At 38.5% G+C, this 15,937-nt stretch overlaps 2 protein-coding genes across 2 annotated transcripts; both read left to right on the top strand.

Moving 5' to 3' along the window:
• The first annotated feature begins 8,728 nt into the window (after positions 1-8,728).
• Positions 8,729-9,163, top strand: LOC138869032 (uncharacterized). Its single transcript, XM_070146620.1, has one exon. The coding sequence runs from the start codon at positions 8,729-8,731 to the stop codon at positions 9,161-9,163; it is 435 nt and encodes a 144-aa protein (XP_070002721.1).
• Positions 9,164-14,976: 5,813 nt separating this feature from the next.
• On the top strand, positions 14,977-15,723 carry LOC138869031 (uncharacterized). The gene has a single exon (XM_070146618.1). The coding sequence runs from the start codon at positions 14,977-14,979 to the stop codon at positions 15,721-15,723; it is 747 nt and encodes a 248-aa protein (XP_070002719.1).
• The last annotated feature ends 214 nt before the right edge of the window (positions 15,724-15,937 follow it).

The following is a 15,937-nucleotide window of genomic DNA, read 5'->3' as shown; positions in this document are numbered from 1 at the left end:
CAGCACAGTGTCTAATATCTATCGGATTGTTAAAACTTGTAGGGTTGTTTGGTTGGGAACAAGTTATCTCGAAATTATAATGATAAGATTATAATACGATAATTAAATATATGAGGAATTAGATTATTTAGTGGACATATTTTTATTGGTAAATATTCGGTGTATTGAAATAAAAATGAAATATATGGGATATTATATAAAACAAATGTTTGGTTAATAGTATATACTAGATAAGTTGGGAAAATTTTATTTTTAATTTTAACCTTCACTTTTTTGAAGGACATTGAAAGAGCTTGGAGAAGGGTATCTTTGTTAGTGTAGCTTTTTAATTATCCCAAAATTATTATCTACGTTAAATATGGGATAGAATAATATTACCATTGTGGCATAAATTAATTTTAGTATTGCTAATCCCGAGTTCAAAAATTCAATCTAACACGGGATAAAATATCTCGCATATATTCTCGAGATTATTATTCCTTATCCCACCAATCAAACCTTCCCGTAATATTTTAATGTGTTGTTGAATTATCTTAAAAATCCCATCATATTTGCATAATCTTGTGCTATATTCGACCTATCTATCTTGTTGGATAACTCATAAACTCTTACATAACTTTATACTTATTCAATTGTTCACAAATTCTATGGCGTAACTTTATGCTTTATTCGATCTAGCTTTTTGTTTGATAACTCACAAAACTCTACATGATTGGCAAAATTTTATGCTTGTTCAATTATACATCAAACTCTATCCTGTTGGCATGACTTCATGTTATCTACTTTTTGCCTATATGTTAAATTGTTCACAAAACTCTACCTTCAACAAAGTATTTTTCGTATTTGTAATCTTGATAAAAACAATAAAAAATCTACTTCAAATAATCTTAAATTTGAAATGAAGCCTCTAAAAATCAACACAAACAATCACCAATTTAGTCAAGTAATACCAAATCAACAAATTTCATTTTGTCTTCTTTAACACTTTCTAAGGACCACTAACAAAAATTCAATTTGAACAGCAAATGATGATTAATCAAGTCGGACAACGTGGTTTCAATCAAGTCTTCCAAGAAACTCTGAATAGTTATTTAAATAACGAGTTATATTTACGTACCATTAGTGCTAATATTGGCATGTTGGGAACAATCAAAGAAATAACTGGTTGGTCTTTCTACTGTAGGCATTATTTTTTTTAAATAAAATAAAAAAGAATCATGGTGACCAGTCGAGCTGGCGAAGTTAGTAATATTATCTGTGAATGTATTGAACGATATAGTAAAGAAGTAAAGATTATAAATACCAGTACATCTTCAAGTAGGCAATAGTATTGCTCGTATTCACAGTTTTATTTTTATTTAAATTTTTTTCAGAGACCACTAGGTTTTGTTTTATTAGTAAAAAATAATTGCCAACAAAAACAAAGTCTTAAAATGAAAAAAAGAAAGCAATGAAAAATTAAGCTAAATGAAAATGGAAAGTAGCGGCCAGTTCAATCGATCTACGCGGCTCTTTGTTGTTGGTTTCTATTCACGGTCTTGATGAAGTAATGACAAGTAAATTAGTGGAATTTGAGGAGGGTACAATAGGTATTCCTTTTAATTTGAAATCAAATAGTATTGGTCTTGTATTAATGGACGAAGATTTGTTGATACAAGAAGGAAGTTCTGTAAAGCAACAGAAAGAATTGCTCAAGTACACGTGAGTGAAGTCTATTTGGACCGTGTTATGCTTTGAGATTTTAAAGCAAATTATTAAATCAGGGTTTGGAACTTAAGCACATTTAATCAACACTTCAAATGATTTTAACAATAATCAATGATTGACTTTGAGATTAAATTGCAAAAATAAAAATTTCAAGTTTCAAAAATCGGGAAACTATGTTGATCTTGGCAAAAAAAAAGAAGAGTTGAAGAAGAAGAAGTGAAAGGTACCATAATCCAAAATTATTCATTAAACTTTTCTAGTAACACTGTGAATATTACCATTGATCAACCAAATGTACACCTAGAGAGCACTTTATATCATAATCAAACTGATGATGAATATTAAGCCTCTAAACAAGCAAACTATACATTAGTAATCCCCCTCAAGAACTCCCTAACTCTACTTGTCTTTCTTGACATATTTATTGAACTAAATCTTTCTATTGTTTCCTTCTTTATCTGATCCACAATCGCATTTGTATTTACAGTAACTCCTTTAAAAATCTTCCAGTTTCTTGCTTTCCACGTATGGTAGAACACAACTCCAACAGTTGCTGCCACTGCTTCTTTCTTCTTCTGTTTCCAGTTTTACTTTTTGATGCTCACTAAGGTTTCCTCTATATCGCCTTCTTGTATATGCACTTCAAGCCAACCCAGGATCTCTGATCGAACAGTCTTTAGCCATTGACAATCCTTAAACAAGTGCTGGTGCGTTTCATTTACTTGATCCACACAGACACATAGGCAGCAACTTACATTTTCCACATGCATCTGTAACTTCAACAATCTCTCCTTTGTAAGTAGCCTTCTCTACACCCTTAACCACAAGAAGAACTTGTGTTTAGGTTGTGACATTCTACTCCAGATGAGATCAGCAATATACATCCTCTACTGTCGACTAATTAATGCATTGTAACTCCTGGTTATTGAATATTCCCCACCCTTACTCAGTGTGTATTTCCCTTGTTCATACCACTCTTGCATGTCCTCCTTTAGGGAGTTTACGTTTTTTCAATACCAGCTGCAATTAGCTGGAACTTTATGTGTCCAAATGTTGGTGTCAGATTTCTTGTACAGTCCATGAATCCATCTCACCCACAAAGCTTCTTTGTCATTTATCAGTTGCCATAGTAGCTTCCCCACAGCAGCAACATTTCATAGTTTATTTCCCTTCACATTCAGGGCTCCATACTTCTTAGGAGAGCAGATTCTTTCCTATGCTACTAGAGCTAGTTTCTTCTTCTCTTCTGTACTGCCCCATAAGTATTCCCTACATATTTTATCCACCTCCTTCACTACACTTTGAGGTAGAATGAATACTGCACTCCAAAAGTTGTATATAAAAAATAACACTGAGTTTATCACTTGTAATCTGCCAGCATATAAAAGTTGTCCAGAATAAACATTTTTTATCCTACTGGTTATCATGTCCACAAGTTGAAGGCAGTCCAGTTTATTCCATTTCTTTAATGAAAGAGGAAGTTCAAGATATCTTATTGGAAAGGTTCTTTCTATGAATCCAGTTGTAGCTAATAATTGACCCTTTGTAGCATCATCTACCCCAACTATAAATATTCTTGACTTATCCAAATTTGCAACTAGCCGTAACACTTCACTGAAGTGATTAAGTACTTCAACCACCCTTGTTACTGAAGGTAGATTACCTTTGCAGAATATCATGAGATCGTCAGCAAATATCAAGTGAGTCAGTTTCAAAGTTTTACACATGGGGTGAAATTGGAAATCTGGAAGATTGCTCATAGTCTTCATGACTCTTGAAAGGTATTCCATCACTAACACAAAGAGTAGGGGAGACATAGGATCCCCTCCCTTAGTGCCCTTTTTCCTTCAAAATTTCCACGTCCTTCCCCATTCACTTTAATGGAGAATTTGTGCGATGTCACACACACTTACTAGTTGACTGAACCTCTCTGGAAACCTAAATCCAGTCAATACCTCCCCTAAGAATCCCCAATCCACAATGTCACAAGCCTTTCTAAGATCAATTTTCATAAGACATATAACAGATGTCTTTCTATTATCCATGTCCTTCCCCATTCACTTTAATGGAGAATTTGGGCGATGTCACACACACTTAATAGTTGACTGAACCTCTCTGGAAACCTAAATCCAGTCAATACCTCCTCTAAAAATCCCCCATCCACAATATCATAAGCCTTTCTAAGATCAATCTTCATAAGACATCTAGCAGAGGTCTTTCTATTATAATGCCTCAGGAGATCATGACAAATTCGCACATTGTGCATCATGGATCTCCCTAGAGAAGTATAGACATTTCCTTAGGAAGAACCTAGATCCATATGGATTTACTAGGAAAGTCCTTGGAATCTTCTAGGCTTATAGAGAATTCTAGAGAAAGCACTTATCTTGTAAATATTAAGGACTTGTGTAATAATTATTATTTACATACTAGCCCCTAGGAGACTAGTATATAAAAGGGACCATTCATTTGTAATTCAGTAAGCAACCAATTCAAGTTCTCACTAATACAAAGCTTTCTTTAGCAATTTTCTTGTGTTCTTTCTAGCATTCCCTTAGCGATCTTGAGTGTAGTAAGACTGACTTGGCATAGCAAGAACGTAAGTAAGTTGCAAGATCGTGAGTGAGTTGTCAAGTGTCACACGTGTACTTAGTTAATTACTAAGGATGTGACAATGTGGTATCAGAGCAAAGGTTGCAACTAAGGGAATAGCGAACGATAGAGAAATTAATGTTGCCAACACCCAGGCCAACGTCATCCAGGATGCTACTGGAAAGAGCGACCGTAACAAAAAGAAGAATGCCACCAACAAGAGCCAGGAGGTGCCAACCGAGGTTGTGTCAAATGAAGGGCTTACATCCCAAGAACCATCTGCCATTGAGGCAAGCGAGGATGAAGTGGAGGTCCTGCGTGAGGACGTCTCGCTCGGCAAAGAGTTGGCGATGAAGATGAATGCAGAGATGGACGATGTGGAGATCTTTGGCCAACGCTTGGGGAGGATGGAAGGCACCCTTAGCGTTCTTGAGGGGCACACTCTTAAAGGAATTGAGAGTATCCGAAATGACTTGGAGGGACGTACACAGACTGAGATGGAACTAAAGCAAACCATCATTGCCTTAGAGTGCAGACTCATGGAGGCTTTGAGTACTATCGATGGTATGAAGGCAAAGATAGAGTCACTCGAGGAGCATGTCAATGTTGGTGTGACCGAGGCAGCTAGAAATGTTGTAGTAATTAGGGAGGCCAAGATCGAGGCTCCTAAACGCCTAGTGTTAAAAGTTGTTCATGATGCACAAGAAGTGGAGAACTTCATTTGGCACTTGGAGAACTACTTCAGGCACGGAAAAGTGAAGGACGACAAGGCCAAGATCAACACTACCGTGGTGTACCTCTCAGAGACTGCCATGCTATGGTGGAGAAGGAAGATAGCCAACGTAGATAAAGGTCTATGTACTATTAGCACGTGGGATCAGTTCAAAGCCGAGTTCAAGTGACCGTTCTTTCCAAATAATGTCTTGTACGAGGAAAGGCGCAAGCTTAGGGAGTTGAAACAAACGGGGAGCATACATGACTATGTCAAGCACTTCACTACCCTTATGCTTCAAATTCCCAACCTAACCAATGACGACTTGTTGTTCCACTTCATGGACGGGTTGCAAAATTGGGCTAAACAAAAGTTACAACGTCGGCAAGTCGCGGATATAGACCAAGCCATAGTGGAGGTTGAATCATTGATGGATTTCAGGCATGACAAGCACGACAAAGACAAAGGCAAGGAGTTAAAGGTTAGCTATGTTAAAGGTAGGGGAGACTGTGGCAAAGGTAGGGGAGACTGATGTGCCATGAAATTTTGGCATAATTGGTACCAATTGCTTAGATTTAACTTGTCTTTTAATGTATTTGAAGTTAATTCTGATCAAGTTTGGTTGTTTTGTAGTGCACGAGATTGAATACCCAAAAACATGGAAAAGAAGTCAAAAAGTCACAAAAAGACAGATATGTTGCTAGCATGCAGTCGCATAACTCATATGCGGACCGCACAATCTACCTGCTGATCGCAAATAGAGACAGTCTTTTGGGTCAACTGAAGAAGCAAATATGCGGTCCATTATGCGGTCACATAGCACATATGCGAGCCGCATAATGGTCGCATAACCACCATAGAAGGCAGCCCACAACATGATATAAGATGGTATATGCGGTCGCATAACACATATGCGGACTGCATAACCATTATGCGACTGAAGTCAGATCTGAGATTCAGCAAGTCTGCGACGGAGTGCTCAATATGCGGTCCGCATAAATGGTATACGACCAGTATGCGGTCGCATAAGCTGTCTGAAAGGATATTTTTGTCCGATTTTAACTACGACTTTTGGTCCACTATAAAAAGAATAACAAGCCTTTTTGTGGGGTATTCAAGTCTGAAAGAAGGTCCTACTTAGAGAGTATTAAATACTCTATTTATTTGGAGGTTTGTGAAGAAAGAGTCTTGTAAGCTTTATGGCTTTATTAAATACTTTGTTCTTGTATTTTAGTATGAGTAGCTAGTTTTAAATACTAAGGTTGTGGACCCTAGATGAGTGTAATGCTAACGAGTGTTTAACATTGAATATATATATATATAATGATTGGTTGATATTTATTCAATTCTTGTTCTTTATTTATGGTTGGTGGTTGCAAACATTAATCTATTCCATTTTACTCTTTCTTTACTTGGAAAAGTGAGTTAGGGTTTGGTAGAATTGAATATCAAGAACTCAAGACGTTAACTCTTGTTTAATAGAATCACTTAGGAATAAGTGGGTTCTATTTGGCATAAATTGATTATTCTTTATTTGCAACTCTTTTATATTTGAAAAAATCATAAAGGGAAATACTACTCAACTATTGGAAAGTATTGGGTAGTCATTTAGAAATCATTTTCATATCAAAGAACCTTCCATTAAAATATATCATATTAACACCGAAAACATTCCATTCCATTAATGGGGACACAACCCTGGTTTCCATAATCAAATCATTTACATTCTCAAAGTTACAATTAGTTATCTATTCAATTCACAATCATATCATTCGCTTGTTATATTAACGAAATAGAATTATGACCTAAGTAAAGTAGCACACTACTCAAGTAACCTTTTTACGCCTATTCCATGTGGGATTCAACCCCAACCTTGTTGGGTTACTATATTTGACACTGACCGCCTTACATAATTTAATTAAAGTGTAATTTGAACATATCAAAGTTTGTCGCCGCTGCCGGGGAATGCGGTTTTGAAATTACTAATTAGTGTGTGCTTTACTTTATGTCTTATTCTATTCCATTACACTTTGCTTTTTTTGCTTGGAGTTGATAGGAAGACATGGTCGAATATGAGGAAGAAATGGAAAAAAATCCTTTTGCGAACATAGATTAGTACATTGAGGATACAAATGCCATTGTACCTCCGGTTGTTGGTGCTGCAACTTTCCAGGTGGAACATGGCTTAATCCTAATGCTAAAAGCGGAGGGGTTTTTCAGGAATTCCACTAATGATGAACTGACACAACATCTTAGAAGCTTCTTGGGTGTGTGTGCGATGCATAAGAAGAACAATGTCTCAGATGATGACCTAAGGTTGTGGGTGTTCAAGTACTCACTAGCTGGGGACGCAAGAAAATGGCTTCAAAATATGCCACCAAATTCCATTCATTCTTGGCCTGAACTTGTCCGAGCATTCTTAGCTAAATGGTTCTCGCAAAGTAAGAAATCTGAGCTCCAGGATAAAATTTTCTTTTTCAAGCAAGTACCAAGAGAACATCTACATGAGGAATGGGATCGATTCAAGTTATATTTGTTTGAGGTCTCCCAATCACGGTTTTCCAAATTCTATCTTATTGGAGAAATTCTACATGGGTTTAGATGTTATGAACCAATCTATAGCCAAGAATGCTAGTTGATGGATTTTTTATGGATAAGACATTCGCAAGGATCACACAAATCCTTGACAAAATGGCAAAAAAAAATCAAGCTTGGCACTTAGAGGACACCACAAGTGGAATTGCATATGGTTCTCCCTCCTTGACCAACATGATTAAGGAGAACCAAGAAAGAGATCAAGTAATTGCAGGGCTTGCCACCAATGTCAATGTGTTGACAAAAATGTTCAGTGAAAGCCAAACGAAGAAGGTAAATGTGGTGGAAGATGTTCAACCATCATCAAGTGAAGATTATGAGGAAGCCAACTATGTCAAAAACTCTCAAGGAGGATATCAAAGGCAACAATACCAAAGTCAAGGACAACAAAATCAATGGAGGCCTAACCCGCGAGGGCAAGGCAACCAACAATGGCGAAATGACCAAGGTAGCTTAAATCAAGGAAATTGGAATAATAACAACAACAACTTCTCAAATCGGAGTTCAAACCCTTATGTTCCACCAAAGGGTCAATATTCAAATCAAGGTTCTTCAAGTGATTCCAAGTTGGAAAGCATGCTTGAACGGGCATTGCAAAATCAAGAGAGGTCCGACACTTCTATGAGGAATATGACCGAGCTTGTTGGTTCGCATACCGCATCCATTCAAAAATTAGAGATGCAAATGAGAGATCTTTCTAGAGAACAAAATCCGAAGCAAAAAGGGACACTTCCAAGTGACACAATTGTGAACCCAAAGGGTAGTGGGAGTGGTCCAACTTCTCATTTCATGGCAATTACTATTCGGAGTGGGAAGGTACTTCAAGGAGAGAACGAACAAGTAGTTGAAGTAGAAGAGTCCGAACAAGAGGTTGAGGTTGAATAGCCAAGTGTTGTTGAAGTTGAAAAGGTTCCGGAAGAGTTGAAAGTTCAAGAAGTGAATCGGGAAGAGGTAAAGGAAAAGGTAAAAGAGACACCAAAAGGTCTACCACCTATTTCTAGACCTCCTCCTCCTTTTCCTCAAAGACATGCTAGGAAGGTTGATGATAGAAAACTCGAAATGTTCCATGACATTCTCAAGCAGTTATAGGTGAATATTCCATTTGTGGAAGCATTTCAAGAGATGCCGGGTTTTGCTAAGTATTTAAAAGACTTGATTACCAAGAAGAGAACCACCAAAAATGAAGTAGTGAATGTGACTCACGGGGTTAGTTCCATCATTGCAACAACCACCGTTCAAAAGAAAGAAGACCCGGGAGCTTTCACCATTCCATGTACTATTGGGGCATATGATTTTGCAAGAGCGCTTTGTGATAATGGAGCTAGCATTAACTTAATGCCTCTTGCTATTTACAAGAAAGCGAGGTTAGGTATGCCGAGGCCCACAAGTATGAGGTTGCAAATGGCCGATCGTTCCATAAAGAGACCGGTGGGAATTGTCGATGATGTGATTGTGAAAGTGGGAGAGTTCCATCTACCCTCCGATTTCTTAATACTTGATTGTGCAGTTGACAAAGAGATCCCTATCATCTTGGGGAGACCATTCCTTGCCACATGAAGAGCACTAATGGATTCGGAACGGAATGAGATCAAATTCCATGTAAATGATGAAGAGGTTACATTCCAAGCAAGCAAGGGTATGTAACTACCACATGAGTATGAAAGCATCTCGGTGATTGATGTTGTTGATAAAGTGGAAGATGCGGTTGAAATAAATATGGAATAACAATGCCTCGGTGAGGCGTTGGCGGCTATTTTGGTAAACTTCAACGGTGAAGATATGGAGGGGTATATGGAATTAGTCAATGCATTGGAAGGGCTTGGGTCCTACACTTATGCTCCGAAGAAGCTCTCTTCGACTTGGAGAATAGAGCCACTCCTTCAGCAAAGCCTTCTATTATTGAGCCACCACAACTAGAGCTCAAACCACTTCCACCACACTTGAGGTATAAATTTCTTGGGTCAAATGATACTCTACCAGTAATTGTGTCTTCTTTATTGAATGATGTGCAGGTAGAACAATTGTTGAATGTCTTGAAGGAGCATAGGCAAGCTATTGGGTGGACAATTGCAGACATCTGAGGGATTCCTGTCGGAATTTACAAACACAAGATTCGATTGGAGAATAAGAGTACACCAAGTGTGGAGCATCAACGAAGGTGGACCCTTCCATGCAGGAGGTGGTAAAGAAAGAAATCATCAAGTGGTTGAATGCTGGAGTAGTCTACCCCATTGCCGATAGTTCTTGGGTAAGTTCAGTACAATCTGTGCCGAAAAAGGGAGGCATGACTGTGATTGAAAATGATAAAAATGAGCTCATCCCAACAAGAACGGTGACCGGATGGAGGGTGTGTATGGATTACAAGAAGCTAAATAGTTCTACGTGCAAGGACCATTTCCCTTTGCCTTTTATTGATCAAATGCTTGATCGGCTAGTGGGAAGGTTATTCTACTGCTTCTTGGATGGATACTCCGGCTACAACCAAATAAATATTGGATTAGAAGATCAGGAAAATACAACATTCACTTGTCCATATGGGACGTTTGCATTTGGCCGGATGTCATTTGGGCTATGCAACGCTTCGAATACTTTCCAAAGGTGTATTATGTCAATATTCTCCGATATTGTGGAGGATTTCTTAGAGGTATTCATGGACGATTTCTCGGTCGTAGGTGATTCTTTGGAGCATTGTCTAGACAACCTTAGACAAGTGCTTAAGAGATGTGAAGAAACAAACCTTGTGCTAAATTGGGAGAATGCCACGTCATGGTGGACGAGGGCATTGTTTTGGGCCACAAAATTTCCAAACAAGGCATAGAGGTTGATCGGGCAAAGATCGAGATCATTTCCAAGCTTCCTCCACCTACTTCAGTTAAAGGTGTCCGAATTTTTTTGGGGCATGCTGGCTTCTTTAGGCGTTTCATCAAGGACTTTTCTAAAATTGCAAATCCCATGTGCAAACTCCTTGACAAAGATGTAAAATTTGTGTTTGACGAGAAATGCCTTGAAGCCTTTGAGGAATTGAAACAAAAGCTCACTATGACACCTATTATTGTCACACCCGATTGGCCTATTCCATTCGAACTTATGTGTGACACCAGTGGTATAGCTATCTGGGCAGTGCTTGGCCAACATCATAACAAGGTTCTTTACCTGGTCTATTATGCAAGCAAGACACTCAATGGCGTGCAAATGAATTATACGGTGATTGAGCAAGAACTTCTTGCCATTGTCTATGCCATTGAGATATTCCGGGCTTATTTGTTGGGATCCAAGGTGATAGTGTACACAGACCATGCTGCTCTTTGCTATCTTATGGTAAAGAAGGATGCAAAACCTAGGTTGATTCGGTGGGTCCTGTTGTTGCAAGAGTTTGACTTCGAAGAGCAGGGTGCTGACACATCTGTCTCAGGCATTGATATTGACTTACAACATTGATGACAACCCTAGAGGCACAACATGTTGAGGCCTCCAAGTCTCAGTCTCATCTTGCTCATATTGATGTTCCTTCAGATGAGGAATCTGGAGATACTGAGGAGTCCGATGAGGTGGGGTCAGGAGATGAGGAGACGGATGAAGAAGCACTGGGTGAGGACACTGAGGGTCAGCAAGACAAAGGTAAATAGGTTGTTGTCTATACAAGGGTAGATGGAGAAGAAGAAGCAGCTGTGCAGATAACCATTAAACATTCGCTAGAAGATATAGTCGGCAAGGCATATCCATCGATCACTCAGCCATCACAGGGCAAGGCTAGCAACTCCCAGGCCCCAACTCCAGCTTCACAGTAGGTAGAGCTACCTACTTTACCTTCACAGCAGCTGGAGCCTCTTGCTCCAGCCATGGCGGATACTGCTCAGTCCGAGGCTTCACCAGCTATAGTGTCACTATCTGCATCTGCTCCCACAGAGGTCCCAGATCCTTTAGCTTCCCTGAGCGCCTAGTGCGCCCCAGGAAGCCCTGAGCTCTCTTTTTGCTTTATTTTTGCATTGGGGACAACGCATGATCTTTGGTTGAGGGTACGGTAGTTATGATCATAATCGTGTACCATGTTTTGTAGTATTTTGTTGTACCCCATGTGTATATATATAACTCTTGTATCCCATGTGTGTATATAAAACTCTTGTACCGATGTTTGTATATATAAAACTATTGTAGTTTAGCAATGAATTCCCTTTGGTTTTTCTTCGTCAGGTTCTTTTCCAAAGGTGTAATAGTAGAACCATGGAAGTAGCATGAAATGTTTTGACTTAGTTAGTGTTGACTGTGTAGCTCCATGCATGTGCTAAGTGTTGTAAATATATGATACCCTTCCTTCTTTTGAATCTAAAAAAACAAAAAAAAAATATAATCATTCTTGTGAATTTGAGGCTCGCTCTTTGACTTTATGCTTATTCAGAATCCTACATGTGTTGAAGATGAAAGTGTTAAGTTGTTTTGTGTTACTTGAGGGCTGAAACTATGTTGAATTGAACAGTTCATGCGTTGTGAGTGAGTGAGGATTTGTATGAATAATGCACATGTCTAACTTGTGATGTCTAGAACTTGCCTGGTTGGTTTCTTAGTGTGACTCTCAGGTTAATGATTGGATATTGAAATGATCTTAGGCTCTCCTAGTGATTACTAGCTAGTTTTGCCTAAATTGACCTCCCTAGTACATAAATTACACTAGTTACTCCCTTTGAGCCTGTAACCTTTCATTGGCTACCACATTACAAACCTTTACCCTTTCTGTGAAGTAATTCCTTCTTTTGAACTCATCCCTCCTTGAACATATGAGATTGAGGCTTAGAGCCTAAGTTGGGGGTACAGTTATAAAGTGGAAATTGGCAAGTTTTGCTACTCTGTGTATATAAAAAAAATAAAAAAGAAAAGAAGCAATAACCTCAAAGTTGTGTAGATAATGAAATGCAAGCTCCAAAAAAAGAGAAAATAAAAAGAAAAAGAAAAGAAAAGAACATAAGAGAAAAAGAGAGGAGTATTGTCAAAACTTGAAGAAATACTTTGAGGTGGTTCTAGGTCGGTAACCCGAGGGAAATAAAGGTTATGTAGTAAAAGAGCATAATATATGTAGAGTTCAAGGAGGGTATAACCACTACATTCCTAAATAGTCATCCAACCTGTCTTGAAGCCTATATTATAACCCGTGAAAAGTCCTTAGTGATATACGGTCAATCATTCCTGAGATAGCAACAAAGTTAAAATAAGGTCAAGCATATGGACTGATACTTATAACATGTAGCTTTCGTTCCGAGTGTTAGAGTGTTTTGATTGCATCCCCTGTATATATATGTGAGTGGGGATTTTCTTTGTTGTGAGTGCGCATGAATTGTAAGACTTAGCAAAAGATAGGTTCTTGAAGTAGAACACAAGTTCACTTCACTGTGAATAGCATTTTGTCATTTTGGTCGAGGCTCTAAGGTTACGAATTGATTAGTCGAATGATTGAATGATAAGTTGTTTTCTAGGAAGGGTAAATAAATGGGTTCACATGCTTGTTAGTTGTCAGCCAAAACCATCTATAGTCACTACTGTTTTGTGGATTGTTGGAAATAAAAGTAGTATGTTTAGGATAGTTTTGTTTTAGTTGCTTGAGGGCAAACAAGAGTTTAAGTTGGGGGTGTTGATGTGCCGTGGAATTTCGGCACAATTGGTACCAATTGCTTAGATTTTAACTTGTCTTTTAATGCATTTGTAGTTAATTCTGATCAAGTTTGGTTATTTTGTAGTGCACGAGCTTGAATACCCGAAAACATGGAAAAGAAATCAAAAAGTCACAAAAAGACGGATATGCTGCAAGTATGTGGTTGCATAACTCATATGCGAACCGCATAATCTACCTGCTGATTGCAAATAGAGACAATCTTTTGGGCCAACTTAAGAAGCAAATATGCGGTCCATTATGGGTGTCGCATAACACATATGTGAGCCGCATAATGGTTGCATAACCACCATAGAATGCAACCCTCAGCATGATATACGATGGTATATGTGGTCGCATAACACATATACGGACCGCATAACCATTATACGACTTAAGCTAGATCAGGGATTCAACAAGTGTGCGACGGAGTGCTCAATATGCGGTCCACATAACTGGTATGTGACCAGTATGCGATCACATATGCTGTCTGAAGGGGTATTTTTGTCCGATTTTGACTACGACTTTTAGTCCACTATAAAGAGAATAACTAGGGTTTTTATGGGGTATTCAAGTTTGAAAGAAGGTCCTACTTAGAGAGCATTGAATACTCCATTTATTTGGAGGTTTGTGAAGAAGGAATCTTGCACTTTTGTAAGCTTTATGGCTTTATTAAATACTTTGTTCTTGTATTTTAGTATGAGTAGCTAGTTTTAAATACTAAGGTTGTGGACCCTAGATGGGTTAATGGGTGTTTAACATTGAATATATATATATATATATATATATATATATATATATATATAATGGTTGGTTGATATTTATTCAATTCTTGTTCTTTATTTATGGTTGGTGGTTGCAAACATTAATCTATTCCAGTTTACTCTTTCGTTACTTGGAAAAGTGAGTTAGGGTTTAGTAGAATTGAATATCAAGAACTCAAGACATTACCTCTTGTTTAATAGAATCGCTTAGGAATAAGTGGGTTCTACTTGGCATAAATTTATTGTTCTTAATTTGCAACTCTTTTATATTTGGAAAAATCATAAAGGGAAATACTACTCAACTATTGGAAAGTATTGGATAGTCATTTAGAAATCATTTGCATATCAAAGAACCTTCCATTAGAAATATATCATATTAACACCGATAGCATTACATTCCATTAATGGGGACACAACCTTGGTTTCCTTAATCAAATAATTTACATTCGCAAAGTCACAATTAGTTATTTATTCAATTCACAATCATATCATTCGCTTGTTACATTAACAGAATAGAATTACAACCTAAGTCAAGTAGCACACTACTCGAGTAACCTTTTTACGCCTATTCCATGTGGGATTCGACCCTAACCTTGTTGGGTTACTATATTTGACATTGAACGCCTTACACTATTTAATTAAAGTGTAATTTAAGCGTATCAAATACTCGAAGACTCAAGATTCCAAAAAGTCGAGTGGCCGTCAGGGCTACGCCGAGAAGAAGGAGCAGGCCGAGAAGAAGGGATGCTATATGCGGAGGGCCACATGGCTTCAGGAATTGTCCTAACCTCAAGAGCCTCAATGCCATGGTCTGTGAACTGAAGGAGAAGCCACAAGGAGAGAGTCCAAGAACTGCACAATTGGGTATGATCGGACTATGTGGTACTGTCATGAAACAAGCTATCCAACCTACCAAAAATGGCAATTAGTACGTGGATCTCACCATTAACAACAAGACCGCTCGTGCAATGGTGGATATTGGAGCAACTCATAATTTCATGACTGAGGCTGCCGCAAAGAGACTAGAATTGAAGCTTGCTCCAACCAACTCTCATGTCAAGACCATGAATGCCAAGGTACAAAATGCTCGTGGGGTAGCTAATGGAGTTGGTGTCAAATTGGGAACTTGGAAAGAAACGACAAACTTTACCGTAACCTCTATAGATATCTTTGACATCATACTGGGGCAAGAGTTCTTTAGACATTGTCATATTTTGATTGACCCCTACCTCCAATGTCTCTTGGTTATGGAGCGAGAAGGAGCTTTCATGGTACCTACAGTGACTATGCCACACGAACAGATCCAAGCACAACTCTCAGCTATGCAGGTTGTCAAGGGGATCAAGAAGGGGGAGCCGACATTCGTGGCAACCATTTCAAGTCTAGAGGAAGACAAGAATTTTCAAGAGATAGTGTCACCTTGCATAGAGAAGTTGCTTGAGGAAAACAAAGATGTCATGCCCGAGGAGTTGCCTAAGAACTTGCCGCCTACGCGAGAGGTAGATCACAAGATTGAGTTGGAGCCAGGGGCTAAGCCACCCATATTTGCCCCATATCGTATGACACCGCCCGAGATAGAGGAGCTCAGGAAACAATTGAAAGAGCTACTAGATGCTGGTCACATTCGCCCATTAAAGGCACCTTTTGGCGCACCAGTATTGTTCCAGGATAAGAAGTATGGATCATTGCGTTTGTGTATAGACTACCAAGCATAATAAGGTGCTCAGGAAACAATTGAAAGAGCTGCTAGATGCTGGTCACATTCACCTATAAGAGGCACCTTTTGGCATACCAGTATTGTTCCAGAAGAAGAAGGATGGATCATTGTGTTTGTGCATAGACTATCGAGCACTTAATAAGGTCATAGTGAAGAATAACTACCCGATCCCGCTCATTGCTGACTTGTTTGATAGACTTGGGTAAGCCAAG

Source organism: Nicotiana sylvestris, chromosome 5, assembly GCF_000393655.2.
Source record: "Nicotiana sylvestris chromosome 5, ASM39365v2, whole genome shotgun sequence".
Lineage (NCBI taxonomy): Eukaryota > Viridiplantae > Streptophyta > Magnoliopsida > Solanales > Solanaceae > Nicotiana > Nicotiana sylvestris.
This window is presented reverse-complemented; position numbering and strand designations above follow the sequence as displayed.

Coding starts and splice junctions, on each gene's coding strand:
- LOC138869032 (XM_070146620.1), top strand. CDS start 8,729: ATGCCGGGTTTTGCTAAGTATTTAAAAGACTTGATTACCAAGAAGAGA.
- LOC138869031 (XM_070146618.1), top strand. CDS start 14,977: ATGGTGGATATTGGAGCAACTCATAATTTCATGACTGAGGCTGCCGCA.